The 26,797-nt window shown below is 40.3% G+C and overlaps 1 protein-coding gene across 2 annotated transcripts; it reads left to right on the forward strand.

Moving 5' to 3' along the window:
* Positions 1 to 1,655: 1,655 nt before the first annotated feature.
* Positions 1,656 to 26,712, forward strand: CLEC4E (C-type lectin domain family 4 member E). Of its 2 annotated transcripts, none has more exons than XM_070371020.1 (7): positions 1,656 to 1,884; positions 15,817 to 15,955; positions 17,287 to 17,379; positions 19,293 to 19,382; positions 20,962 to 21,113; positions 23,969 to 24,084; positions 25,695 to 26,712. In XM_070371020.1, exons 2-7 carry the CDS (start codon positions 15,922 to 15,924, stop codon positions 25,843 to 25,845), a joined length of 636 nt encoding a protein of 211 aa, XP_070227121.1. In that variant the 5' UTR covers positions 1,656 to 1,884; positions 15,817 to 15,921; the 3' UTR covers positions 25,846 to 26,712. The 2 variants fall into 2 exon arrangements, with proteins under 2 accessions (XP_070227121.1, XP_070227120.1); XM_070371019.1 differs by lacking the exon at positions 1,656 to 1,884 and adding an exon at positions 1,891 to 2,092.
* Positions 26,713 to 26,797: the final 85 nt, after the last annotated feature.

The following is a 26,797-nucleotide window of genomic DNA, read 5'->3' on the forward strand; positions in this document are numbered from 1 at the left end:
TGTTTCCCCATCTATTTGCCATGAAGTAATGAGACCAGATGCCATGATTTTCATTTTCTGAATCTTGAGCTTTAAGCCACAGCTTGTGCTTCATCCAGCCCAGTGTTTCTCATGATGTACTATTCATATAAGTTAAACAAGTAGGGTGACAATATACAGCCTTGACATACTCCTTTTCCTATTTGGAACCAGTCTGTTGTTCCATGTCCGGTTCTAACAGTTGCTTCCTGACCTGCATACAGGTTTCTCAAGAAGCAGGTCAGGTGGTCTGATATTCCCATCACTTGAAGAATTTTCCAGTTTATTGTGATCCACACAGTCAAAGGCTTTGGCATAGTCAATAAAGCAGAAATAGATGTTTTTCTGGAACTCTCTTGCTTTTTCCATGATCCAACAGATGTTGGCATTTTGACCTCTGGTTCCTCTGCCTTTTCTAAAACCAGCTTGAACATCTGGAAGTTCACAGTTCACGTACTGCTGAAGCCTGGCTTGGAGAATTTTGAGCATTACTTTGCCAGCTTGTGAGATGAGTGCAATTGTGAAGTAGTTTGAACATTCTCTGGCATTGCCTTTCTTTGGAATTGGAATGAAAACTGACTCCAGTCCTGTGGCCACTGCTGAGTTTTCCAAATTTGCTGGCATATTGAGTGCAGCACTTTCACAGCATCATCTTTCAGGATTTGAAATAGCTCAACTGGAATTCTATCACCTCCACTATCTGTGTTCATAGTGATGCTTCCTAATGCCGAGGTCCAGCCCCGGCTGATCCAGGGTATTCGAAGGGGAGACGGCGTCGGCGACCTATTCAAACGTTAATTAGAGATATAAAGAGTAATAGAATGAGGATAGCTCAGTAGGAAAATTCAGTGGAGAAAAGAGGCTGAGTAGCTTGGTTTACGTGGAAAATCAATATAACCTGTGACAATATAACCAGGTTAGCTCTGACCACGGAGGCCGCAGGCGCCCTCTCGAATAGCGGAAGGTGCCCCACCTTAGACACCTTCTCGAGTGGGTCTTAGAAGCCCAGGCAAATAAATGGTCGCAGAGGACCTCCGCGCTCCAGATGGAGACTTCAGCCAGGATGTGAAAAGAAAGAATGACATGGGGAGACCAAGCTCTGGTGAGCAAGGCCCGTAGCTTTATTTTTAACAGGGGCTTATATACCCAAAGTTACACATAGATGATAATAAGGGATGCAAAGTCAGCAGTTTTTGATCCTGATCAAAAACCAGGGTTTCTTTCCTGCAAATTTATCGTATACAAATGGTTTAGGTGATTTACATCATCTTCTGGCCAGAAGGCCTATTAACATTTTATGGCTCTTGACAAAGGCTTATCAACCGTAAGACTTATTTTCTCTAAGAGTAATTATTTTAAGGTTTGGCACCATCTTCCGAAGATAAAATTGCATTCCTATAGGGCGGATGTGTAATAGGTTTACAACAAAGGAAAGAATTTATTACCTTAAGGGTCTAAAATTACTAATACCAAGGCCACTACTTATTTTTTCTACATACCAACTATATTAATTAATACACATTCAAGGATACAATTCAGGGGATGCGGAAACTTGGCAGCAAGCATTGGTTCATCAATGAAATCTTTTACTAGTTTTATTCTGACAGTTTCTAACTCTCTGAGAGGCTCTAAGCTATTTGAATATCTTAAGCTTCCCATGCCTCTCGAGGCTGGGAGACTGTAAACAATCTTATGCATAGCTGTAGGAGTCCGGGTAAACTTGTCAGGCGAGTTAGAGAGCCATCTGAGGGGTCTGGATTTAAACACTCCTAGTTGCCCAGGAACTTTATTAATTGGAGCTGTAAGTTAACTCTTTGACAGAGAGAGCGAGATGGTGGAGGGGGACAGCCCCCAGTAAAGTCAGAGGTGAGAGCACAAAGCAATAAAGTAGGCAGACTCTGGTTTTGGGGGGAAGATCCTAGAGAATATCCGGGGGGACTCCCGAGGCTCCATCCCGCCTTTGCGTATGCCGAGCCTCCTTCCTCATGACCTTTGTCACGAGTGGAATGTCTCTCGCCGGTTCCCGGCATCCTAAGGCCCACTTGACTTCACATTCCAGGATGTCTGGCTCTAGGTGAGTGATCACACCATTGTGATTATCTGTGTCGTGAAGATCTTTTTTGTATAGTTTTTCTGTGTATTCTTGCCAGCTCTTCTTAATATATTCAGCTTCTGTTAGGTCCATACCATTTCTGTCCTTTATCAAGGCCATCTTTGCATGAAATGTTCCCTTGGTATCTCTAATTTTCTTGAAGAGATCTCTAGTCTTTCCCATTCTGTTGTTTTCCTCTATTTCTTTGCACTGATCACTGAGGAAGGGTTTCTTATCTCTCTTTGCTATTCTTTGGAACTCTGCATTCAAATGGGTATATCTTTCCTTTTCTCCTTTGCTTTTCACTTCTCTTCTTTTCACAGTTATTTGTAAGGCCTCCTCAGACAGTCATTTTGCTTTTTTGCATTTCTTTTTCTTGGGGATGGTCTTGATCCCTGTCTTCTGTACAATGTCACGAACCTCCCTCCACCCATAGTTCATCAGGCACTCTATCAGATCTAGTCCCTTAAATCTATTTCTCACTTTCACTGTATAATGGTAAGGGATTTTATTTAGATCATACCTGAATGGTCTAGTAGTTTTCCGTACTTTCTTCAATTTAAGCCTGAATTTGGCAATAAGGAATTCATGATCTGAGCCACAGTCAGCTCCTGGTCTTGTTTTTGTTGACTGTATAGAGCTTCTCCATCTTTGGCTGCAAAGAATATAATCAATCTGATTTCACTATTGACCATCTGGTGATGTCCATGTGTAGGGTCTTCCCTTGTGTTATTGGAAGAGGATGTTTGCTATGACTAGTGTGCTCTTTTGGCAAAACTCTATTAGCCTTTGCCGTGCTTCATTCTGTACTCCAAAGCCAAATTTGCCTGTTACTCCAGGTGTTTCTTGACTTCCTACTTTTGCATTCCAGTCCCCTATAATGAAAAGAACATCTTTTGGGGGTGTTAGTTCTAGAAGGTCTTGTAGGTCTTCATAGAACTGTTCGACTTCAGCTTCTTCAGTGTTACCGGTCGGGGCATAGACTTGGATTAATGTGATATTGAATGGTTTGCCTTGGAAACGAACAGAGATCATTGTGTCGATTTTGAGATTGCATCCAAGTACTGCATTTTGGACTCTTGTTGACTATGATGGCTACTCCGTTTCTTCTAAGGGATTCTTGCCCACAGTAGTGGGCATATGGTCACCTGAGTTAAATTCACCCATTCCTGTCCATTTTAGTTTGCTGATTCCTAAAATGTCGATATTCACTCTTGCCATCTGTGCGATCACTTCCAATTTGCCTTGATTCATGGACCTAACATTCCAAGTTCCTATGCAACATTGCTCTTTACAGCATGGGACCTTGCTTCCATCACCAGTCACATTCACAACTGGGTGTTGTTATTGCTTTGGTTTCTCTTCTCTTCATTCTTTCTGGAGTTATTTCTCCAGTGATCTCCAATAGCATATTTGGCACCTACCGACCTGGGGAGTTCATCTTTCAGTGTCCTGTCTTTTTGCCTTTTCATACTGATTATGAGGTTCTCAAGGCAAGAATATTTGTTTTTCAGACAGTCACTAAGTATCAGATCAGACTCAGTGCAGAGCACTGGGGTAGAGAGAAAACACCACATGTAAGAGGAACAGACTTATCAGAAAAAATATGAGTTAATATGTGCCAAAGGAAGTTTTACTGGAGATACTTTAATTTCCTACTACCTATCAGTGTGACTGACATTCCTACAGTTTCTTGCATTAGCCATTTGAGGTACTACACTAAATTGGACCCATAACTCTTCATCTGTAACAGTGAAGAACATCTCAGCTTAGTCAGTGGACACAAACCTGGAAGGAACAGGAAGAGAGAATCAATTGTTCCAATTTAAAGGTTTAATTTAATTTCATTTAATTGAAAGGCTTGATTTAACTGGTGATGGTTTAAAGTGATGTTCAAGACTAGGCCATGAAATAAAAGCTCTGCGCAGGCTAGGAAAACACATGCCAACAATCAGAAAGGGAACTGTGCTGATGACTACTAAAACAAACTTTAGCAACTTCGTAATTATGCCTCAAGAGAGGCCTCCTCTGAGAATATACTTGATCTGAAAACAGATGCAAGAGTTGGTCCTTCCCACAGGGCCTGTGACTTCCATTGTTTTCATTTTTTTACTCATTTTTTTTTTCTTTACTTTCTGACAAAACTTACAGTCATTGAGAAGTTTCTGTCCTGTGAGTCTGCACCTGTCTGGAAGATTCCTCACCTCTCAGTTCAGTTCAGTTCAGTCGCTCAGTCCTCACCTCTAGAGAGAGGCAATTGAGAGGCCCGGGGAGAGATGTGAGTGGGAATTCCCACTGTTCCTTCAGGTTTCAACATGCCTTAAGTTTCACATTGCTGCCTCGAGGTGGATGCTGAATGAAGTCAGAATGTCAGAGAATACAAGTTCAAGGCTAAAAACTTAGAAGCACCAAGCCAAAGCCATGAACTCATACAATAAATCCAGTCAAACAATGGTCAATCCAATAAAGCAAAAAAAAAAAAAGAAAGAAAAACAAGCAAGCACTTTTTAGACTAAATGGTTCAGCTTTACTGATTGACAAGTTAACTTCAATGAAAAAAAATATTCCAGGTACTATTTCTGCTGAACCATTCTGAAAGCAGCAATGATTATAAAATAATTCTTTTTCTCTTTGAATAAGAACAAAAACTATTACTTGAGATAACCCACTTTCTCCCAACCCCTCAAAATATAAAATTGAGGAAAACCCTATTGGTTGAGATTGTTAATCTGTTAAGCCCAAAACTAGTAAAAACTCTAGGCAAAAAAAACTAGGCAAAAGCAGGCCCAAGGGAAACCTTCTAGGCATTATTACTGGGCATGAAATAAATTCCACAGCATAACAATATACAATTGTTATTGTATTGTTATTGTTGTTACACTAGGTAAGTGGTTATCTCAGTGATTAAACAGGAACTCCCGGTTGGCATTATACATGCTCAATGGCCAAATGGCTAAAATATAACTTTTGAAAAAGCTAACTTTTATGAAAGAAGTAAGTATCTTTGGAAAAATATCCATTTCCGTTATGAGAGGAGCTGTTGCTGCTGCTGCTGCTAAGTCGCTTCAGTCGTGTCCGACTCTGTGCGACCCCATAGACGGCAGCCCACCAGGCTCCCCCGTCCCTGGGATTCTCCAGGCAAGAACACTGGAGTGGGTTGCCATTTCCTTCTCCAATGCATGAAAGTGAAAAGTGAAAGTGAAGCCACTCAGTCGTGTCCGACTCCTAGCGACCCCATGGACTGCAGCCTACCAGGCTCCTCCATCCATGGGATTTTCCAGGCAAGAGTACTGGAGTGGGTTGCCATTGCCTTCTCTGGAGAGGAGCTGTTAGGACATAGCAAAATAACTGGCATCTTGAAAATAAATGAGGAAAACTGAAAGGAGAGAAAAAAAGTTCACCCACTTGACAACTTGCCCTGAGTCTATGAAACAACTTGTGTAAAAAGGAACAATAGATCATTCTATTATGGGAATTTCAGAACATCACTCCCACATCCAGTGACATTAAACCACATTCTTAAATTTTAGAATGTGAAAAACAAATTCTGGAAAAAACCAATTCTGCTATGAAGGAATCTTTGCTTCAGAAGGTAGTGGCCTTCATTATTACAATGAAAGAAAAATAGAAAAACAGAGAATTGTTGTGAAGCCAATTCTTTAGGGTCAAACTTGACTTCTAAGTATGTCAAGTTAAGTAATGGAATTACCAAGGAATTCACACCCTTAGCTTCTTGGTAAAATTCTGTCGTGTGATCCAGTCAAGCATTCTTATTGTTGTTCAGTCATCCAGTCGTGTCTGACTCTGAGACTCCATGCACTACAGCATGCCAGGCCTCTCATAAAAATTAAAATATATATTAAATATATATATAATTATATATATATATAAATTAGATAACAAGTAAAGACCCACTGTTTAGCACAGGGATCTCTATTCAATACTCTGTAATGGCCTATATGGGAAAAGAATCTAAAAAAGAATGGATATATGTACATGCATGGCAGATTCACTTTAATGGACATATATATATAATTAATTATATATATATATAATTGAATATATATATATAATTAACATATACATTTAATTTTTGTCGGGATATAATTTACAATGCTCTGTTGGTTTCAGATGTCCATTAAAGTGAATCTGCCATGCATGTACATATAGCCACTCTTTTTTAGATTCTTTTCCCATATAGGCCATTACAGAGTATTGAATAGAGATCCCTGTGCTAAACAGTGGGTCTTTACTTGTTATCTAATTTATAACAAAATATATTAAATAAGATGTTTTTAATAGAAAACACATAAGCCAGATTTTTATATCAATCCGTTGACAAAAATGTGACCAGAGCCTCATAGCAACCTAACCCTTGTGTTATCACTAGGAGAGCAGTTCAGTGGTCTCCAGTTCCACGTTCCCAGTGATATCATATGATATAAGGACGCTGAATAATGAGAATGAGCTGTGTACACACGTACAGATGTTCTATCACCAAATACAGAGTGAGAAGAAAGTTTAATGTGAATTTCTGCATTATAATTTAACATTACTAAACAAATACATCAAGTTTCCCAGGTGGCACTCAATGCAGGAGACATAAGACACAAGGGTTCAATCCCTGGGTCAGCAAGATCCCTTGGAGGAGGGTATGGCAACCCACTCCAGTATTCTTGTCTGGAGAATCCCAGGGACAGAGGAACCTAGCAGGTTACAGGTCACTCCATAGGGTCACACAGAGCTGGACATGACTGAAGTGACTTAGCATGCATGCAGACAAATAAGTCACAGCATTTCATAATAAGCACCCTGAACTCCTAAAGTAATTGAGAAATGATTTGACAGCCAGCTAGAGCCACACGAGGGCACCATTACTCCAGGAAAGAAATTATACAGAAGCGAAATTTATTTACCTTGTTTGCGGTTTATTCTCTCATCACTTTATTTTGTTCAATTACACAGCATTCATAGTTCTTAACACATCATTTGGTACAAGGCAGTCATTCAATTATTTCATTGGACTCAAAATTATATGAAATTTAGCTAGGGAACTTTCTGGCAGTACCCCCTGGAGGAGGAAATGGCAACCTACTCCAGTATTCTTGCCAGGAAAATCCCATGAACAGGCTCCTCTGTCCATGGGTTTGCAACAAGTCGGGCACAACTGAAGCAACTGAACACATTCTTGGTGGTCCTGTGGTTAGGACTCTGTACTTTCACTGTTGAAGGTCAGAGTTTGATCCCTGGTGTGGAAACTAAGATCCCACAAGCTGTGTGACATGGTCAAAAAAAAGAAGAAATTTAGGTAAAAGTGTGGATTCAGTATAGTCACAGATAAATGAGTAAGTGAGTGAAAGTTGCTCAGTCTTGTCCGACTCTTTGCAACCCCATGGACTATAGCCTGCCAGGGTCCTCTGTCCACTGAATTCTCCTGGCCAGAATACAAGAGTGGGTAGCCATTCCCTTCTCCAGGGGATCTGATGAGAATCAGTGAAATGATGATAATGACACAGACACATGCAGAAATACTGTTTAGTTAAATGCTGGGTATCCCATGATGCAGTCAAATTGACACATTAGATTAATCATCACATTCTGTCTATCCTCAGATTTAAACAATACTAGTATTTAGATTCCCCTTGCTTATGACAGTAATAACATCCTGGCAAGTTTCTCTGCTTCTTTTTGTCTCCCTTCAGATTATTCTGAGAGTGAATTTTTTTTGAAACTTGAGTCAGATTGTGTCAGTCTTTTGCTCAAAATCCTATAATCGTTCTCCATTTCAGTCTGACAGAAAAAGTCTTTACAATGACCTTCAGTCTCCACCTGTTCCAAACACCTTATTTCTCCCTCCTCCCTTCTTCCCTTCCCCCACTATACTCCTCCTCTGTGACCTGCTTTGGTTATCATCCACATTCTGCTTGAAAGTAAAAGTGTTATTCACTCAGTTGCGTCCAACTCTCTGCGACCCCATGGACTGTAGCCCGCAAGGCTTCTCTGTCCATGGGATTCTCTAGGCAAGAATACTGGAGCGGGTTGCCATTTCCTCCTCCAGCGGATCGTCTCAACCCAGAGATGGAACTCACGTCTCCCGCATCTCCAGTGTTGGCAGACAGATTCTTTACCTCTAAGCTACCATTTTTCCTTCAATTAAGGAAAAAAAAAAATTCACTGGTGCAGCAGTTTCTGAGTATCAGTTATTTCCAATGACTCTATTATTTGGAGTAGGCTACCATACCACTGCAGCCACAGCTGCCACCATGGCCAACTCCAAGTTGAGCTCCAGCAATCAAGAAGTTGGAGGCACTTGCTCTTGTGCACTTTCAGTTGAGAAGACCCACCAGAGGGGGAAGCCCAGTCCCTTCCCAGTCCACCTGCCTTCTCCCTTTAAAGATTTATATGAAGGATTGGTTTATTACTGAAAAATAAGAAATGACCTGAGGATCTAGCAGCTAAAACTCCGAGCCCCCAATGCAGCGGGCCTGGATCCCTAGTAAGGAAACCAGATCCCACACACTGCAATGAAGATCGAAGAACCTACATGCTGCAACTAAGACCTGGTGCAGTCAAGTAAATAAATAAACATTTTTAAACAAAAAAAGAAGAAATGAACTGTACAAAGGAATTTCTTGGCCAGAAAAATAAATAAAAAACTGAAAAACTACATCTCCTGCATTTTGGGTAGATTCTTTACCACTGAGCCACCAGGGAAGCCAAAAATGTCTGGACATTACAGCATATCCTCAATGGGAAGCAAGCCAAATTACCACCAGTTTATAGCCACTAGGCTATCAGTTATTTGGTTAATTGAAACCTGATGTTATCCAACCTGTATTAAAGATTTTTTAAAAAACCAATTCTTGATATTATTTTGTTTATTCTTTCAAGAAAAAGAATATTGGGGTTTCCCCAGTGGCTCAGTGGTAAAGAATCTGCCTGTTAATGCAGGAGACTTGGTTTCAACCCCTGCTCTGGGAAGATCCCACATACTTCATAGCAATTAAGCCCACGTGCCACAACTACTGAGCCTGTGCTCTAGGACCTGCAATTACTGAAGCCCAATCACCCTGGAAACTGTGCTCCACACCAAGAGAAGCCACCACATGAGAAGCCGGTGCACTACAGCTAGAGAATACTCCCGCTCACTGCAGCAAGACAAAAGTCCACGCAGCAGCGAAGACCCAGCACGGCCAAAAATAAATAAATGTCAAAGCTTAAAAAAACTGCCTATGATGAACACCTATGATGTCTTACGTGTTCCCTGCCCGTGGAATACAGTAATGAACAAACTAGTTAATTCTCTGTCCTCGTAGAGCTTATAGTCTAATGGAGATGGTGAAGTTGTTCTTCACCACCTGAAGTTGGTGGGAAAGCTTCCTGAGTTGTTCTGGGAAAGCTTGACACATTCCCTACAATTTGGTGATAATTTATACAGACAATTTGTACTTTCTGAAAGCAAGAGGCTGATGGAGCTGTATATACCAGCCAGAGAAAGTGCTGCCTGATGTAGTGTGCCTGGAAAGAAAAAGAGGGAAAAGAAGACCCCTGGTTTCCTTGACTTCACATGAAGGAACTTGAGTGTAAACAAGAACAAAGGAGCTACCTGGCTGCTCAGACAGCTTCCAAGGGAGGGAATTTCTTACCCTGAACTATGGGTGTAAAATTATAAATGGGGAATTTATTTCTCTGAGGCAGTACTAGGTGGTAGAGACAAAAACTGAAACATGCCTCCAAGAAAATGAGCCCAAACTGCACATTACACCACTAGCAGGCAGAGGAACCAAAATAAGCCTCAGCCAATGCTCCCTCGCCAGGAATCAAGGGACAAAAGCATAGCATGACTTCTCTCCTCTCTCTGCCCTGAAACAGAGAGCCCAAATGCAGAAGCTGAAAGGAGGGGGATATTTTGAAGAGGGAAGTTATTCAAAGAGCAGAACAGAGACTTCCCTGGTGATCCAGTGGCTAAGGTTCTGCCCTCCCAATGCAGGGGGCCCAGGTTGGATCCCTGTGCAGGGAACTAGATCTCACATGCTGCAACTAGATCCTGAATGCTATGAAAATCAAAGATCTTGAGGGCCACAACTAAGACCTGTTACAACCAAATGTGTGTGTGTGTGTGTGTGTGTGTGTTAGTTGCTCATTCATGTCTGATTCTTTGTGATCTCATGGAATTTAACCCACCAGGCTCCTCTGTTCATGGATTTCTCTGGGCAAGAAAACTGGAATGGGTTGCTATTTCCTTCTCCAGGGGATCTTCTTGATCCAGGGAGCAAACCTGGTCTCCCACCATGTGGGTAGATTCTTTACCATCTGAGCCACCAGGGAAGCTATATGTATATAAATATATATATTTTAAAAACAAAGGGCAGAATACATTCTCCTTTCTTGGCTGCAGACTCCTCAGGCCATGGCCCATGCCTGTGGCTCAGCAGGTTAGAAGATCCATTGGAGAAAGAGGAAAATAAACGTAAGATATATAAAATCAGCTTTAAGATGGGTTAGACAAGTTTCACAATTTGCCTAGTGAAAGTGACCTGAAAACCAAAGGATCTGCCAAGATATTAAAATATCTGCTACTCAGCAGAAAAGAGAATTTTGACACAGCACGGTAGAGGGCATTGTTTGGAAATAATGAAGTTATGTCATAGTCCACACACGCTGAGTTGACTGCTCTGTCATCTGGTTGGCAAGTTAATACTGACTCAAGTTATTCTATGTAAATGCACAATACCTCTCTCCATTTACAAAAAGATAGTCTGAACAAGGTCCTAGCAAACACCTCAAAATTCTGATGGGTTAAACAAGTTTTTGTGTTGATTGGTGAGTGCATATGTGCTAAGTCGCTTCAGTCCTGTCCAACTCTGTGTGACTCTTGACTGTTGCCTGCCAGGCTCCTCTGTCCATGGGATTTTCCAGGTGTGGATTTGAGGACGTATTTATTTCTATGAGAAAATATATATTCTAAATAACTTAAAGATTACTTTATTATTTTTTAAAGCTAATGTTTTGGAGGCATAAACAGTTATAAATGGGTAACTCCTTATATCTGTGCTAACTTGTGATGGTCATTTTCACTCTCCTTAAAACTCTGAACTATTAATGTTAAATAGTAGTTATTATAAAAGTTCTTTATTTTAAAATGATAAAATTAACAAGGAAATTGATAGTAGGTATACTAAAATTGAAACATGTATAAATAACATTAATACAATCATTCATAAAAAGTTAAATAACATACTTACACACATTTATAAAATTTGAAAACTATGAATGCAATAAAAATTAATTATATCATAATTCTAATCTTTGTAGAATACCTCTGTTAGACAAAATGCTCTTTAAAAATAAAATAGTTTTGACACTTAATTTCCATTTAGATCTTTTAAGATGAATTCTATTTGGGAATTATTCACATCTTACAAAGATAAATTAACAGCAGAATATCAATTTTGTCACCTCAAAATTTCATAAGGGAGAAAAGTTCCAAAATCTCATTCAACAAAATTCATGAAAAATCATATTTGATATAGGAAGACGGTTTCACAGTTATTCAAGAATGTGAATAAGAAAGGATTAAAGAAAAGTGAAGTAGCCTAAAATATCTTATTCTCTACTCTCCCATAAGGAAGAGGAAGTGTTTGTCTCAGAAGAAAAAATTGCAATATGACTGTCACAAGAGTCATGTTTCACCTGCTCTATTGAGTAATTAATGTTCCTATATTGTCATGTCCTTGTGTTACATTTTAACAATAAGGCTTTGATATTAAATTACAGTGAAAATAATTGACTTGAGACAAAATTTCAGGTTTGTTTATTTATTTATTGCTGCAGATATTTGGATTTTATTTTTTAAATATTAATGATAAAGGGTTGTAAGTTCAACATTATAAAGTCAGGTATACATTATAATGAAATGAACTACATGAATTAGCAATATGCACAGTTCAGTTCAGTTCAGTTCAGTTGCTCAGTCATGTCCAACTTTTTGCAACCCCATGGACTGCAGCACACCAGACTTCCCTGTCCATCACAAACTCACAGAGTTTACTCAAACTCATGTCCATTGAGTCGGTGATGCCATCCAACCATGTCATCCTCTGTCATCCCCTTCTCTCCCGCCCTCAATCTTTCCCAGCATCAGGGTCTTTTCAAATGAGTCATTTCTTCACATCAAGTGGCCAGAGTATCGGTGTTTCAGCTTCAACATCAGTCCTTCCAATAAATATTCAAGACTGATTTGCAATATGCACAATATGATTTATTCTTTGATCCTGATCTTCAGAATTCATATTATGTTTATCAATTTATACCTTACAGTTTTTCTATTTGAATACCGTTTAAAACAGGCTTCCCTGATGGTTCAGCTGGTAAAGAATCTGCAATGCCGGAGACCTGGGTTCAATCCCTGGGTTGGGAAGATCCCCTGGAGAAGGGAATGGCTACCTGCTCCAGTATTCTGGCCTGGAGAATTCCACGGACTGTATAGTCCATGGAGTCACAAAGAATCGGACACAACTGAGTGACTTTCCCTTTCACTTTTCACAGTTAAAAGCAAAGCTATAATAAAAAGCACTATGTTTGGTGTTTTAAAATATTTATTTATTTATTTATTTGACTGTGTGAGGTCTTAGCTGCAACCCATGGGCTTAGTTGCCCCACAGCATGTGGAATCTTACTTCCACCACCAGGGATCAAACCTGTGTCTCCTGCACTGGAAAGCAGATTCTCAACCATGGGACCATCGGGGAAGTTCCCAGCACCAGGTTTTATAATCGGGATGAGCTTTCTCAATAGGCAGGGGGAAGGAATGTAACTGATTCATCTTTTACTTTCTTATATGTGCATAAGAAAATCACTTTATATTGACACATTTCAATATTAAAATCAGCATTATAAACTATGCATTATAATCCCTAATTTTCATAGTAGATAGTCAAGATTTAAATATTTACAAGAATTGCATTGATATAGATTTATGGTACTCCAGTTCAGTTCAGTTCAGTCACTCAGTCGTATCTGACTCTTTGCAACCCCATGGACTGCAGCATGCCAGGTTTTCCTGTCCAGAACCAACTCCCGGAGCTTACTCAAATTCATGTCCATCGAGTTGGTGATGCCATCCAACCATCTTGTCTTCATAATCAGTCCTGAATATTCATTGGAAGGACTAATGCTGAAGCTGAAACTCCAATAATTTGGCCACCTGATGTGAAGAACTGACTCACTGGAAAAGACCCTGATGCTGGGAAAGATTGAAGGCAGGAGGAGAAGGGGATGACAGAAGATGAGATGGTACTCCAAATAAACATCAAATTTGGGTTACAGGCCAAGAGAGCTTATGTCATACTGCTTATGTCAGCTTCAGGAAAATGTGGTAGATTTCCAAAATCTAGCCCCTGCTCATCACAACTAGAGAAAGCCCATCCTCAGCAGCAAAGACCCGGTGCAGCCAAAAATAAATAAATAATTTTTTTTTAATCTCTCAAAGTATGTAAAAAAAAATCAACAGTGATTGGCTTTAGAAGTATGGACTTCTAAACATAGAATAGATAGAAGTCTTTCACTTGTCATATTTTTCTCATATTATTGAACACAAAAATACTATTTTTATAACTTGGAGAAAAGTGGTAAAACAAAGGGGATAAAATCATTTTCATATTTTAGTTGATGCAAACAGGACTATTAAACATTAATATACAGCTAATTGTATATTCATTAAATTATTAACATAATTGTTCATTCATATTGATTTCTACTGATTGATAATAATAAATAATGGGCTGTAGTTAGTGTGATTCACTATTTAATAATTCATATAATTCATCCACTAGACAGTTTCTCTGTGGTTCAAAGCCATTTGCTGATAGCATACATTAAAAATGTGTATGTTTATAAAATAAATATGTAAAAGTTGTAATCTTTCTGTAATCTATATAACTGTTAAATGGAAAATCTGGAGGGAATTGACAATACATTCAAACAATAAAAAGTCCCTTTGAGAATAGGGATATTTTCTAACACATGGGAAGTCTGTGAGTCATTGGGTGTGGGGATTACCAGGTTTTATACATATATATATATATAACAAATGTGAATTTAAATCAACTGAGACCAGTTAATCTTATTCTTAAGTAACAGAACATGACTATATCCAACTAATCTTCCAGAAACACACTGTATTCCAATATCTAATTGAAATTATTTCTTCCAACATTCAAAGTCATTTTTCCCATTGAGAGAAATAGGTTATAATATTAATATAAAACAAAACTCACAAGTAATTTAGAACAGTAGAATTAAACTTCCTACTGAGCCTCCTCTAGAACCTCAGAACCTATGTTATGATGTAAGAAATTGAGATGAGTTTCAAAGTGCATAGTCATACTACACAAGGCTGTTCATCTGAGTTGAACCTGTAAAATAGCCTAGTGGCCATCACTTGATAAAAGGCATTAGAATTCCAAAGTAATAGACTGTTTAAGAGCTTCAAATGAAAGAGGAAGAAAAAGCATAAGAGGTGAAGAAAATTCACATGGCTAAGGTATAAATACATATACTACATGCCCAGCTCTGTGTCAAATGTGTCTCCTTTTCAGTTCAGTCCTGTCTGACTCTTTGCAACCCATAGAATGTAGCCTGCCAGGCTCCTCCATCCATGGGATTTTCCAGGCAAGAATACTGGAGTGGGTTGCCATTTCCTTCTCCAGGGGATCTTCCCAAACCAGGAATCGAACCCAGGTCTCCCTCACTGAAGGCAGACTCTTTACCATCTGAGCCACCAGGGAAGCCCTCTTTTCAGTTAACAAATGTGTAATAGTAAAGAAGCAGAGACATTACTTTGCCAACAAAGGTCTGTCTAGTCAAGGCCATGGTTTTTCCAGTGGTCATGTATGGATGTGAGTGTTGGACTGTGAAAAAAGCTGAGCGCCAAAGAATTTATGCTTTTCAACTGTGGTGTTGGAGAAGACTCTTGAGAGTCCGTTGGACTGCAAGGAGATCCAGCCAGTCCATTCTAAAGGAGATCAGCCTTGAGTGTTCTTTGGAAGGAATGATGCTAAAGCTGAAACTCCAGTACTTTGGCCACCTCATGCAAAGAGTTGACTCATTGGAAAAGACTCTGAGGGATTGGGAGGGATTGGGGGCAGGAGGAAAAGGGGATGACAGAGGATAAGATGGATGGATGGCATCACCGACTCGATGGACATGAGTTTGAGTGAACTCCGGGAGTTGGTGATGGACAGGGAGGCCTGGCGTGCTGTGATTCGTGGGGTCACAAAGAGTCAGACACGACTGAGCAACTAAATTGAACTGAACTGAAAGATCAAAGATGTTTGGAAGTGCATAGGTGAGCCCCACAGATGTCAAGGAAAAATTTAAGGATAAGTGAGATCTGGAAGAAAGCACAGCAATTTATCCACCAAAATATTAATAAAACAATAATTTTTAAGCCCATCATATCTCCACGAGTTCTGTCTGTTTTGTTGATGCTTAAAATGTCTTCATTTCCCCATTTCGTTGTTTCCTGGAGTGAGGAGACTGACTGTTGCCCAGTAAACTCCCTTGCCCTCCTTATGCAACAAAGGAAATCTTGACATAAACATACAGCCACAGAACAAGTTAATTTTCTTATGTCTTAAGGTTGAGCTTCCTAAAACATAGATCAAGTATTCCTCCTTCATTTTCTTTGGCTCTTATCAACAAAGCACTCTTGGACCCAGAAACTAAGGACAGAGACAGGGAAGAGGAGAGGAGGAGGAAGAAAGAGACAGTGAGGAGGAGAGGAAAGGAAGAAAGAGAAAAGAGAAAGAATGAATTCATCCACATCACCAGCATCACAAACAGGTAAGATTTGCAACTATTCCTTTTCCTTCAATCTTCCCTAGTGGCTCAGTGGTAAAGAATCTGCCTGCCAATGCAGGAGTCACAGGAGACATGGGTTCAATCTCAGGGTTGGGAAGACTGGAGGCGGAAATGGCAACCCACTCCAGTATTCTTGCCTGGAAAATCCCATGGAGAGAGGAGCCTGGTGGGCTATGGTCCATGGGGTCACAAAGAGTAGGAGACAATTGAGCACGCATGCACTTTTCTTTCATAGATTTTTTCATGGAAGAGGTGATAAACATTCTGGGGACAGAACAATAAATTTAGGGATGAGTGAGGTCTGGAAGAAAGTGGAGAGATTTTGTCCATCAAAATAAAACAATATTTTTAAAGCCCTTCATATCTCTCCAAGGTCAGTTTGTTTTGTTGATACTTAAAATGTCATCATTTCTCCATTTTGTTGTCTCCTGGAGTGAGGAGACTGACTTGTTGCCCAGTAAATGCCAGTAGAGTAAGAGAGGAGAGACAGAGACAGAGAGTGAAAGAGGGGATGGTTAGAAGGTTAGATGTTCTTCTGGAAAGATTGCAGGAGATTGAGTTCAGGGAGAGCTACCAGACTACTACCTTTTCCATGGTTCGTTGTGTCCCATTGGGCAAGTCTCTGCTGCTGCTGCTGAGTCACGTTAGTCAGTTGTGTCCGACTCTGTGCGACCCCATAGACAGCAGCCCACCAGGCTCCCCCGTCCCCAGGATTCTCCAGGCAAGAACACTGGAGTGGGTGCAAGTATCTGCAAGTCTCTGGAATTCACTCTCTGTGTGTGTAAATATGTGGAGGGGGGAGGAGGGGAACTACAAGGTCATCAAAGTTTTATCAGATTGATTTACAAAGCACCTGGAAAAGGAGACCCTGAAAGGAGGAGAGCAGTAGAGAGACAAGAAAAACTGGAAAGAGTGAGGAGGAGAAAGGGAGAGGGAAAGAGGGAAAATCTGGGAGAGTTGGAAAGGAAAAAAATTGCACATATGTCTGAGTCCTTGATTCAGACTCTTAAAAATAGCCATGCGCTCCTTCAGTGCTTCTCTAAGTGTGGTTCCCAGGCCAACAGCATTCTCAGCTCCTGGAAACTTGCGGATTCCTTACCAGCTCTACTGAATTTTTAATTCTGGAGGTAGGACCCCATGATCTGTGTTTTAGCCAGCCCTTCCAATGATCTTCATGCTTTCTGAAGTGTAAAAATTATTCAGTATAGGTAATACAAGTGGAAGGAAGTAAACAGGGTCAAACATGAATTTCTTTTATCTCTTTCATAGCTTTTTAGGGAAGATTGACCACATGTATGTCTTTCTTTCTACAGAGAGAAGATGCTTCTCTTCCCAGCTGTTCTCATGGGCCATTGCTGGCACCTCCATCCTGCTCCTGAGTGCCTGTTTTATCACCAGATGTGTTGGTGAGTTCTGAAGGTCACACTCAAGCTGCCTGGTGAACATTAGGAGTGAATTTTTCCTTGTTGACTGTGGGTTCTTTTCTCCCACAAAGGGTATTTCCATTTCCCTGGTGACTCAGATGGTAAAGAATCTGCCTGCGATGCAGATGTGGGTACTATCCCTGGGTGAGGAAGATCCCCTGGAGAGGGAACTGGCAACCCACTCCAGTATTCTTGCCTGGGAAATCCCATGGACAGAGGAGCCTGGCAGGTTACAGACCATGGGGTTGCAAAGAGTCGGACACAACTGAGTGACTAATGCTTTCCCCCGTATTTATCGCCAGGTTACTCCTCAAGCCAGAAACCCCAACCAGCATAAAACTGGTACTAAGTTTCAGTGACCTGTGAAACATTCTTCATGGTACACAATTTTTATTTCCTTAGTGGCCCTGAGTTCACCCTCTCTGTAGTCTTGTCATTAGTGTAAACCTCTCTGAGATCCTAGCCAGAGGCACAGGAAGTCACTTCTTGGAAAGAAGGGTTAGAAGGTTCGACTTGGCAAAAGAGAGAGTCTTAGGCATTTTGTATTGTTTTTGTGGGGCCTTCCCTGGTGGCTCAGTGGTAAAGAATCTGCTGGCAATTCAGGAGACGTGGGTTGGATCCCTGCATCGGGAAAACCCTCTGGAGAATGGCTATCCACTCCAGTATTCTTGCCTGAAGAATCCCATGGACACAAGAGCCTGGCAGGCCACAGTCCATGGGGTTGCAAAAAGCTGGACATGACTTAGCAACTAAACAACAGCAACAAAAGAGAGTCCAAACATATTTATTATATATATATTTAATTCACTGTTGATTTTATTTTTCCAGATTATGCACACACTACTAGGAATACACCCTGGTAAAATACCCAAGCTGCTGAATTGAATTTGGCAATTTATATGATCAGTGGCCATTCCAATAATTCATTCATTTAACATTACTGAAACCAATCTTCTGCATTATCATCATCATGTTATTAACAAAGTTTATTCAATAAATAGATAATTCATTTTCATCTTAGGCTAGGACTTATTGCTTAGGACTTACCAAGCATATTGTACTATTAGTAAGACAGCTATATTGAGATACATAATTCCTACAGGTAAATTCATATGAGTGTCTTTCTTTGGTAAGAAACTGGCTGAGAAGAATATTTTGTTTGTGGAATCAAGGAAAACATTAGCATTTCAAAAATATTTGTCTTTTAAAATGCATTCTACTGTGTAGGTGAGGGAAAAAGTTTTCTTCTACTCTACTGTCTCAGCTAGGGCTTTGTTACAAGAAAAAAAAAATACAAATGTGAGTTTTACATGACATCACATCTGGTTTTTTGGGTCTTTGAACCTGAAATAAAGTACATTTGTGTTCATAAATCAGGAAAAGCATGAAATGTGAATTCTCTCTTCTTTGACTAACCAAACCTCAGTTCCTATCCATGCTGAAGTAAAAGTAGATAGTAAGGAAATATTATAACTACTGGTACTTTTATAACTATAAAAAAATGTTAATGTATTTGTAAAAAATTTTAATTGGAGGATAATTGCTTTATAATGTTATATTGGTTTCTGCCATATAATAATGTGAATCAGCCATAAATATACATATGTCCCCTCCCTGTTGATCCTCCCTCCCACCCCATCCCACCCCTCTAGATTATCACGGAGCACTGAGTTGAACTCCCTGCATCATACAGCAAATTCCCACTAGCAAACTATTTTATGTATGGTAATGTATCTTTTCTCGATTCGTCCCACCCTCTCTCCTGGACTGTGCCCTCAAGCCTGTTCTCTGTGTCTGCGTCTCTATTCCTGCCCTGCAAATAGGTTCATCAGTGTCAGATAAAATGCACTTGTATTAAGGGTAATGAATATTAACTGTGCCTCTTTCCCTTACAGTGACATATAGCATCTTTCAACTATGTGATGAGAAAAAGTTCCAGCCACCTGGGGATTCCATGGAACTCTCCTGCTATAATGATGGATCAGGTATGTGTGCTGTGCTTAGTCGCTCAGTCAAGTCTGACTCTTTGTGACCCTATGTAGTCCACCAGGCTCTTCTGTCCATGGGGATTCTCCAGAATACTGGTGTGGGTTTCCATGCCCTCCTCCAGGGGATCTTCCCAATGCAGAGATCAAAGCCAGATCTCCCACACTGTAGGTGGATTATTTACCATCTGAGCCACCAGGGAAGCCCAATGGGTCAGGTATAATAGACCTCAAACTTGAACATCTAAATTTACATAGCAACATTTTCTGGCTTTAGATTGATTTGGAGATAAGTAAAATAGTCAAGTTGGGTCCCGTTTTTCAAAAGCAAAATGCAAAATCTTGCCTGTACTGTCAGAGAATAATGAGAAGTTGGTAAGAGGACAAGAATAAAACTTTGGAAGTGCAATTTGTGTTCAAGCAGGAAACTTTGGGGACGTTATAGCAAACCTTTAGAATAAATGTGAGGCGTCTGGCTGAAGAGTCAATCTAGAAGTTGAAGGTGTTATTCCCAGAAGTGTACTTTTTATTTTCATCCATCACCTGCTTCCAAAATGAAGTGAAGGAGGAAAAAAATGTAGGAAGGAAATTTGAAAATATCTCAGAAATATGCTCCCTATACTCTTCCATATTGTCCTGGTCCAAGTCTTAGCAAAATGCTACTTGACAATAGAAAGTGACTTCCTTCTCTGAGCTATAATTTCCTCACCGTTAAATCAAGAGGAATTGGACTATTTATTTTTAATAAACTTCATAGACTGAAATTCTATAGTTCTAAGAACTGTAGGACAACTAGTTTGGAGATTCTGTTGAGGGTACATTGTTTGGAAAACGTGAGACTCTATCTTAGTGGTCACTCAGATAAAATACATAATTTTTCTCTGAACTTGGAAGTCTATGAACATATAATAGGGTCCCATGTCAATAGCATAACTAAGGAAGATTGTATATATTAGGGGTTCCCAATCTCTTTGGGGATAAGTAAAGTAATTGAGTTGAGTCCTGTTTTTCAAAAGTAAAATGCAAAATCTTGCCTGTCAGAGAATAATGAGAATTTGGTAAGAGGACAAGAATAAAACTTTAGAAGTGCAATTAGCATTCAAATAGGAAACTCTGGGGATGTTACAGCAAACCCTTAGAATAAATGTGTACCAGTCCAAAGACCAATACCACCTATCAGATCAACAGTGGCATTAGATTAGAAATAAAGTGTACAATATAAATGTAATGCTCTTGAATCATCCTGAAACCAGCTCCCCCACTTAGTCCATGAAAAAATGGTCTTCCGCAAAACCTGTCCCTGGTGCCAAAAGGTTGGAGACTGCTTTTATACGGTTGTGTTATTATTTATTGGCACTGACATCTAGAAAGTAAGGATTAAGTCTTGATAGACAAGAACATTGCTGTTTGTGTTTGTTGACTGAGGAATTCCCTAAAGTCTTGGATGGTAAGATGTGGAGCATGAACAAGGGGTTCCAAGGCTTCTGACTCAAAGTGAAAAACTTATCAGCTCAGAGGAAGGTTTCTATTATCTTACCTGGTTCATGTGGGACTCTCACAGAAACTTCTCTCCTTCCAGGTTCAGTCAAGAATTGCTGTCCACTGAAGTGGTTCCATTTTCAATCCAGCTGCTACTTATTTTCTCCTGACACCATGTCCTGGAGAGCAAGTCTAAAAAACTGCTCGAGCATGGGTGCTCACCTGGTGGTTATCAACACGCAGGAGGAGCAGGTAGTTGAGTACAGCATCCTCCAGTGTAGTGAAACATCCTTCACAGGACCCATCTCTCTTTACCCCATACATGCTTGTGTATAGTATTTGACCTGCAATTTCTATGTGTCACATGAATTTACTGAAATACATGCTGTTCTTACCTTTTCTGTAAGCCATTACCAACTTTATTTTCTTTACTAGAAGAAACTACGATAAAAAGAAATTTTCATGTTTAATTCCTTTATTAGTAAGGCAGGAAAAAAAGAGGATTGGGACTTCATGTTATTTATTATTTAGTAATCTGTAATTATTATTACCTAAAAGATGATGCTATGAAAGTGCTGCGTTCAATATGCCAGCAAATTTGGAAAACTCAGCAGTGGCCACAGAACTGGAAAAGGTCAGTTTTCATTTCAGTCCCCAAAAAAGGCAGTGCCAAAGAATGCTCAAACTGCTGCACAATTGCACTCATCTCACACGCATGGCTCAGTTGGTAAAGAATCCACCTGCAATGAAGGAGACCCCAGTTCAATTCCTCGGTTAGGAAGATCCGCTGGAGAAGGGATAGGCTACCCTCTCCAGCATACTTGGGCTTCCCTTGTGGCCCAGCTGGTAAAGAATCCACCTGCAATGCGGGAAACCTGGGTTCCATCCCCAAGTTGGAAAGATCCCCTGGAGAAGGAAAAGGCTACACACTCCAGTATTCTGGCCTGGAGAATTCCATGGACTGTATTGTCCATGGGGGTCACAAAGAGTCAGACACAATTGAGCTACTTTCACTTTCATTTTCATTTTCAAAAGATGATGCTGTGAAAGTGCTGCACTCAATATGCCAGCAAATTTGGAAAGCTCAGCAGTGGCCCCAGCTATGGAAAAGGTCAGTTTTCATTCCAATCCCAAAGAAAGGCAACACCAAAGAATGCTTAAACTACTGCACAATTGCACTCATCTCACACACTAGTAAAGTAATGCTCAAAATTTTCCAAGCCAGGCTTCAGCAATATGTAAACTGTGAACTTCCAGATGTTCAAGCTGGATTTAGAAAAGACAGAGGAACCAGAGATCAAATTGCCAACACCCACTGGATCATTGAAAAAGCAAGAGAGTTCCAGGAAAACATCTATTTCTGCTTTCTTGACTATGCCAAAGCCTTTGACTGTATGGATCACAATAAACGGTGGAAAATTCTGTAATAGATTGGAATTCCAGACCACCTGACCTGCCTCTTGAGAAACTTATATGCAGGTCAAGAAGCAACAGTTAGAACTGGAAATGGAACAACAGGCTGATTCCAAATAAGGAAAGGAGTGCGTCAAGGCTGTATATTGTTACCCTGCTTATTTAACTTATATGCAGAGTACATCATGAGAAACGCTGTGCTGGATGAAGCACAGGTTGGAGTGAAAATTGCCAGGAGAAATATCAATAACTTCATATATGCAGATGACACCACCCTTATGGCAGAAAGGGAAGAAGAACTAGAGTCTCTTGATGAAAATGAAAGAGGAGAGTGAAAAAGTTGGCTTAAAGCTCAACATTCAGAAAACTAAGACCATGGCATCTGGTCCCATCACTTCATGGCAAATAAATGGGGAAACAGTGGAAACAATGGCAGACTTTATTTTGGGGGGGCTCCAAAATCACTGCAATGGTGACTGCAGCCATGAATTTAAAGATGCTTACTACTTGGAAAGAAAGTTATGACCAACTTAGACAGCACATTAAAAAGCAGAGACGTTACTTTGCCAACAAAGGTCCATCCAGTCAAAGCTATGGTTTTTTTAATAGTCATGTATGGATGCGAGAGTTGGACTATAAAGAAAGCTGAGTGCCAAAGAATTAATGCTTTCAAACTGTGGTGTTGGAGAAGACTCTTGAGAGTCCCTTGGACTGCAAGGAGATCTAACCAGCCCATCATAAAGGAGATCAGTCCTGGCTGTTCATTGGTAGGACTGATGTTGAAGCTGAAACTCCATTATTTTGGCCACCTAATGCAAAGAGCTGACTCATTTGAAAAGACCCTGATGCTGGGAAAGATTGAGGGCAGGAGGAGAAGGGGATGACAGAGGGTGAGCTGGTTGGATGGCATCACTGACTCAATGGACATGAGTTTGAGTAAACTCCGGGAGTTGGTGATGGACAGGGAGGCCTGGCGTGCTGCAGTCCACAGGGTCACAAAAAGTCAGACATGACTGAGCAACTGAACTGAACTGAATTATTACTTTATTTATTCATTTTTAGTTTATATTTTATATATTTTACTTTAGTTTTATTCTTATTTTATTTTATTTATTTATTATTTTTATTGAAGCATAATTGCTTCACAATGTTCTGTTAGTTTCTGCTGTACAACCAGGTGAATCAGCTGTATGTATACATGTATCCCGTCCTTCTTGAACCTCCCTCCCACCCCATGCTCCACCCCTCTAGGTCATCACAGAGCACTGAGCTGAGCTCCCTGTGCTATATAGCAGCTTCCCACTAGCTATTTATTTTACACATGATAGGGTACATATGGGTACCTCATTTTAGAATGACCAGTGTTTTTAGAAACATGTGAAAGAAGGTAAGCAGAAATTGTCCATTATATTTAAGCTATGATTTATAATGTTTTGTGCTACCCGTAACTGTAGATAAACTTTGCATGAGTTATTGTGAACCTCCTTCTCTGTCAAAAGTTCCTTTTCACTGGCGTAATTTTATGGTATCTATGCTTTGCCAAAATAAATCCTCTATAATCTTATCATTTCAGGCCCATTTTTCTATTACCTCCAGTCCAAATCCTAGTTCTCTCTTAAAAACAATTACCTTCGATGTTTATTTGAAATTGGAATAACTGATCTCCTCATTTGCTGTGTGTGTATCTCCCATAGGAATTCCTTTACTACACAAAACCTAGAAAGAAAGAGTTTTATATTGGACTGACGGACCAGGTGACTGAGGGTCAGTGGCAATGGGTAGATGGTACACCTTTCACAAAGTCTCTGAGGTAATTTCCTTCTTGTAGTAGAACTATTTGTTGTTGTTTAGTTGCTCAGTTGTGTCCAACTCTTTTGAGACCCCATGGGCTGTAGCCTGCCAGGCTCCTCTGTTCATGGGATTTTCCAAGCAAGAATACTGGAGCAAGTTGCCATTTCCTTCTTCAGGAGATCTTCCTGACCCAAGGATCGAACCTGTGTCTCCTTCATTGGCAGGTGGAGCCACCTGGGAAGCCCAGTAGAACTATAATGTTAGCCCAAATTGTAAAGTTAGACCACTGTTGAGGAGAGTCCTCAGAACCTCCTTCTGGTCCAAGAGGTATATTCATGTCCATTCTTGGTGATATTAAATGCAAACATAAAAAGAGCTGATATATAAGACAGAAAAGAGAAGCATAAGGATCTGCTGCCTCCATCTCCTAGAATTACCTCAGAAATAAAGGGGAAATAATAGATGAAATGAGAAGAGGCTTAAAACAGAACACTAGTTCATGGGAAATGCAAGGGAGACAAAGAGTGGAATTTGAAGTCTTGTGCCACCAAACTGTAGTCAATGAGACAAAAACAATGATTTAAGAAAGACAACAGATTCTTTTCTTAGAGCTTTGAATTTAAAAAAATTAATTATTTTTAGTTATACTGGGTCTTTGTTGCTTTGTGGGGGCTTTCTCTAGTTGCGGGGACTACTCTTCATTCCAGTGCATGGACTTCTCATCGTGGTGGCTTCTCTTGTTGAGGAGCACAGGCTCCAGAGTGCATGGACTTGGGTAGCTGCGGCCCACAGGCTGAGAAGTTGCGGCTCTTGAGCTCTAGAGGGCTTGGGCTCAGTAGTTGTGGTACACAGGCTTAGCTGCTCCGTGGCATGTAGGATCTTCCCAGATCATGGACTGGACCTGTGTCCCCTCCATTGGTAGGTGAATTCTTATCCACCGTGCCACAAGGGAAGTCTGAGACAACAGATTCCTATGGACTAAAAGTAGGATGTTCTGACCCTTTAAAACATTGTTCTGTGGACCCAGTGAAGTATGCACCTCAGTGAATACAAAACTCTATAGGATAAGGGGAGATAAACACGATGTGAGCTATGTGTGTGAAGGAAACAAATCCATCAGGATATCCCTCTTTCCCCTAACATCTCTGTTTTGGGTCTAAAGCCATGAGCAACCACAGCAGAATAGAAAGTCAGAAACATCCAGTTTAACTTCACTATTCACAAACTCTATGACTTAGAGAAATGGTTTAGCTCTTCTGAGATTCTTTTGCTTCATCATCAAAGTGGGGATTATAACACCTGTCTCGTAAAATTGTTGCAAAATCAAACACGAATGTATTTTGCCTAGTTTATAGGGCTTCCCAGGTGGCGCTAATGGTAAAGAACCAACTTGCCCAATGCAGGAGAGGTAAGAGACATAGCTTCAGTCCCTGGGTTGGGAAGATACCCTGCAGCAGGAAATGGCAACCCACTCCAGTATTCTTGCCTGGAGAATGCCATGGACAGAGAAGCCTGGTGGGCTACATACAGTCCATAAGGTCACAAAGAGTCAGACATGAATAAAGCGACTTAGCATGCATGCATAGGTCACCTTGCCTCATGTAAATCTCCCCTTTTGCTCTCTTTCAGCTTCTGGGATGCAGGGGAGCCCAACAACCTGGTTATTGTGGAGGACTGTGCCACCATAAGGGACTCCTCAAATCCAAGGCAAAACTGGAATGATGTGCCCTGTTTCTTCAATATGTTTCGGGTTTGTGAAATGCCAGAAAGAAAGATTTGAGAAAAGAAAAATCTTCAAGACACGAGGCACAACCCTAAAATGTATAAATGGGAAAGAACAAGTGATAATCATAACCGCACAACTCCAACGTGAGAAAAGCATGCACTGCACTTTTTTAGGACTTCATAAATGTTTGTTGCTTTCATATAAATAAAAAGAAGTCATTTTGAAGGTTATAATTCATGGTTATTGACTAAAGTGCATTTTTGTCTACATCAGTCTTGGGATTTCTCAGAATTTACCGCTTATCTAGCAATGCTGCGAGAAGGGCTATTCCTTTCTCCTTTTGGTACAAATGCTTCATTTATGAGTATTTATGTGAAAATACAGGGACACAGACAAGCACCAAATCCAGCAAAGAAGAGAATTTTGGAAATTTTTGTCTTAAACAGTTCAAATTCAGGCTCTGTGTCATGTCTTCTTTCTAGTTCCTGAAAAATCTGTCTTCTTGATTTCATTCTGTTTCTTACCCCTTACCCAAGCATATTGCTTCATTGTGTTCTCCTCTATAATGAGTAGGAAACTTTTCAAGTCACAAACTTATTCCTGATTAAAAGACTGGTGTGGACTTTCCAGCCAAAGGCATTTACTTCACCTACTTATTAATAGAAAGGCCATGCTAACCTTCAGCTCCAAAGAGACTATCATCCAGGGACTTCCTTGCTGATCCAGTGGCTGGGACTTCACCTTCCAATGCAGAGGATGCACGTTCAATCCCTGATCAGGGAGCGGGAATCCCACATGCCTCATGGCCAACCAACCAAGACATGAAAAGCAGGAGCAGTATAAATTATTCTAATTGAACAGTCAATTTCACACTTTCCTGTCTCAAGCCTGTCCATTTATTGCATAATAATCTATCAGTGGTCCTCCCTGGTAGCTCAGCTGATAAAGAATCTACCAGCAAGAGACCCCGGTTCCATTCCTGGGTTGGAAAGTTCCCTGGAGAAGG

Source organism: Bos mutus, chromosome 5 (assembly GCF_027580195.1).
Source record: "Bos mutus isolate GX-2022 chromosome 5, NWIPB_WYAK_1.1, whole genome shotgun sequence".
NCBI classification, from domain to species: domain Eukaryota; kingdom Metazoa; phylum Chordata; class Mammalia; order Artiodactyla; family Bovidae; genus Bos; species Bos mutus.

Bases quoted from the DNA above. Each gene is read 5' to 3' on its own strand.
- CLEC4E (XM_070371020.1), top strand. From the start codon at position 15,922: ATGAATTCATCCACATCACCAGCATCACAAACAG. The intron at 15,956-17,286 runs GTAAGATTTGCA...TTCTTTCTACAG, and splicing joins ATCACCAGCATCACAAACAG to AGAGAAGATGCTTCTCTTCC. The intron at 17,380-19,292 runs GTGAGTTCTGAA...TTTCCCTTACAG, and splicing joins TTTTATCACCAGATGTGTTG to TGACATATAGCATCTTTCAA.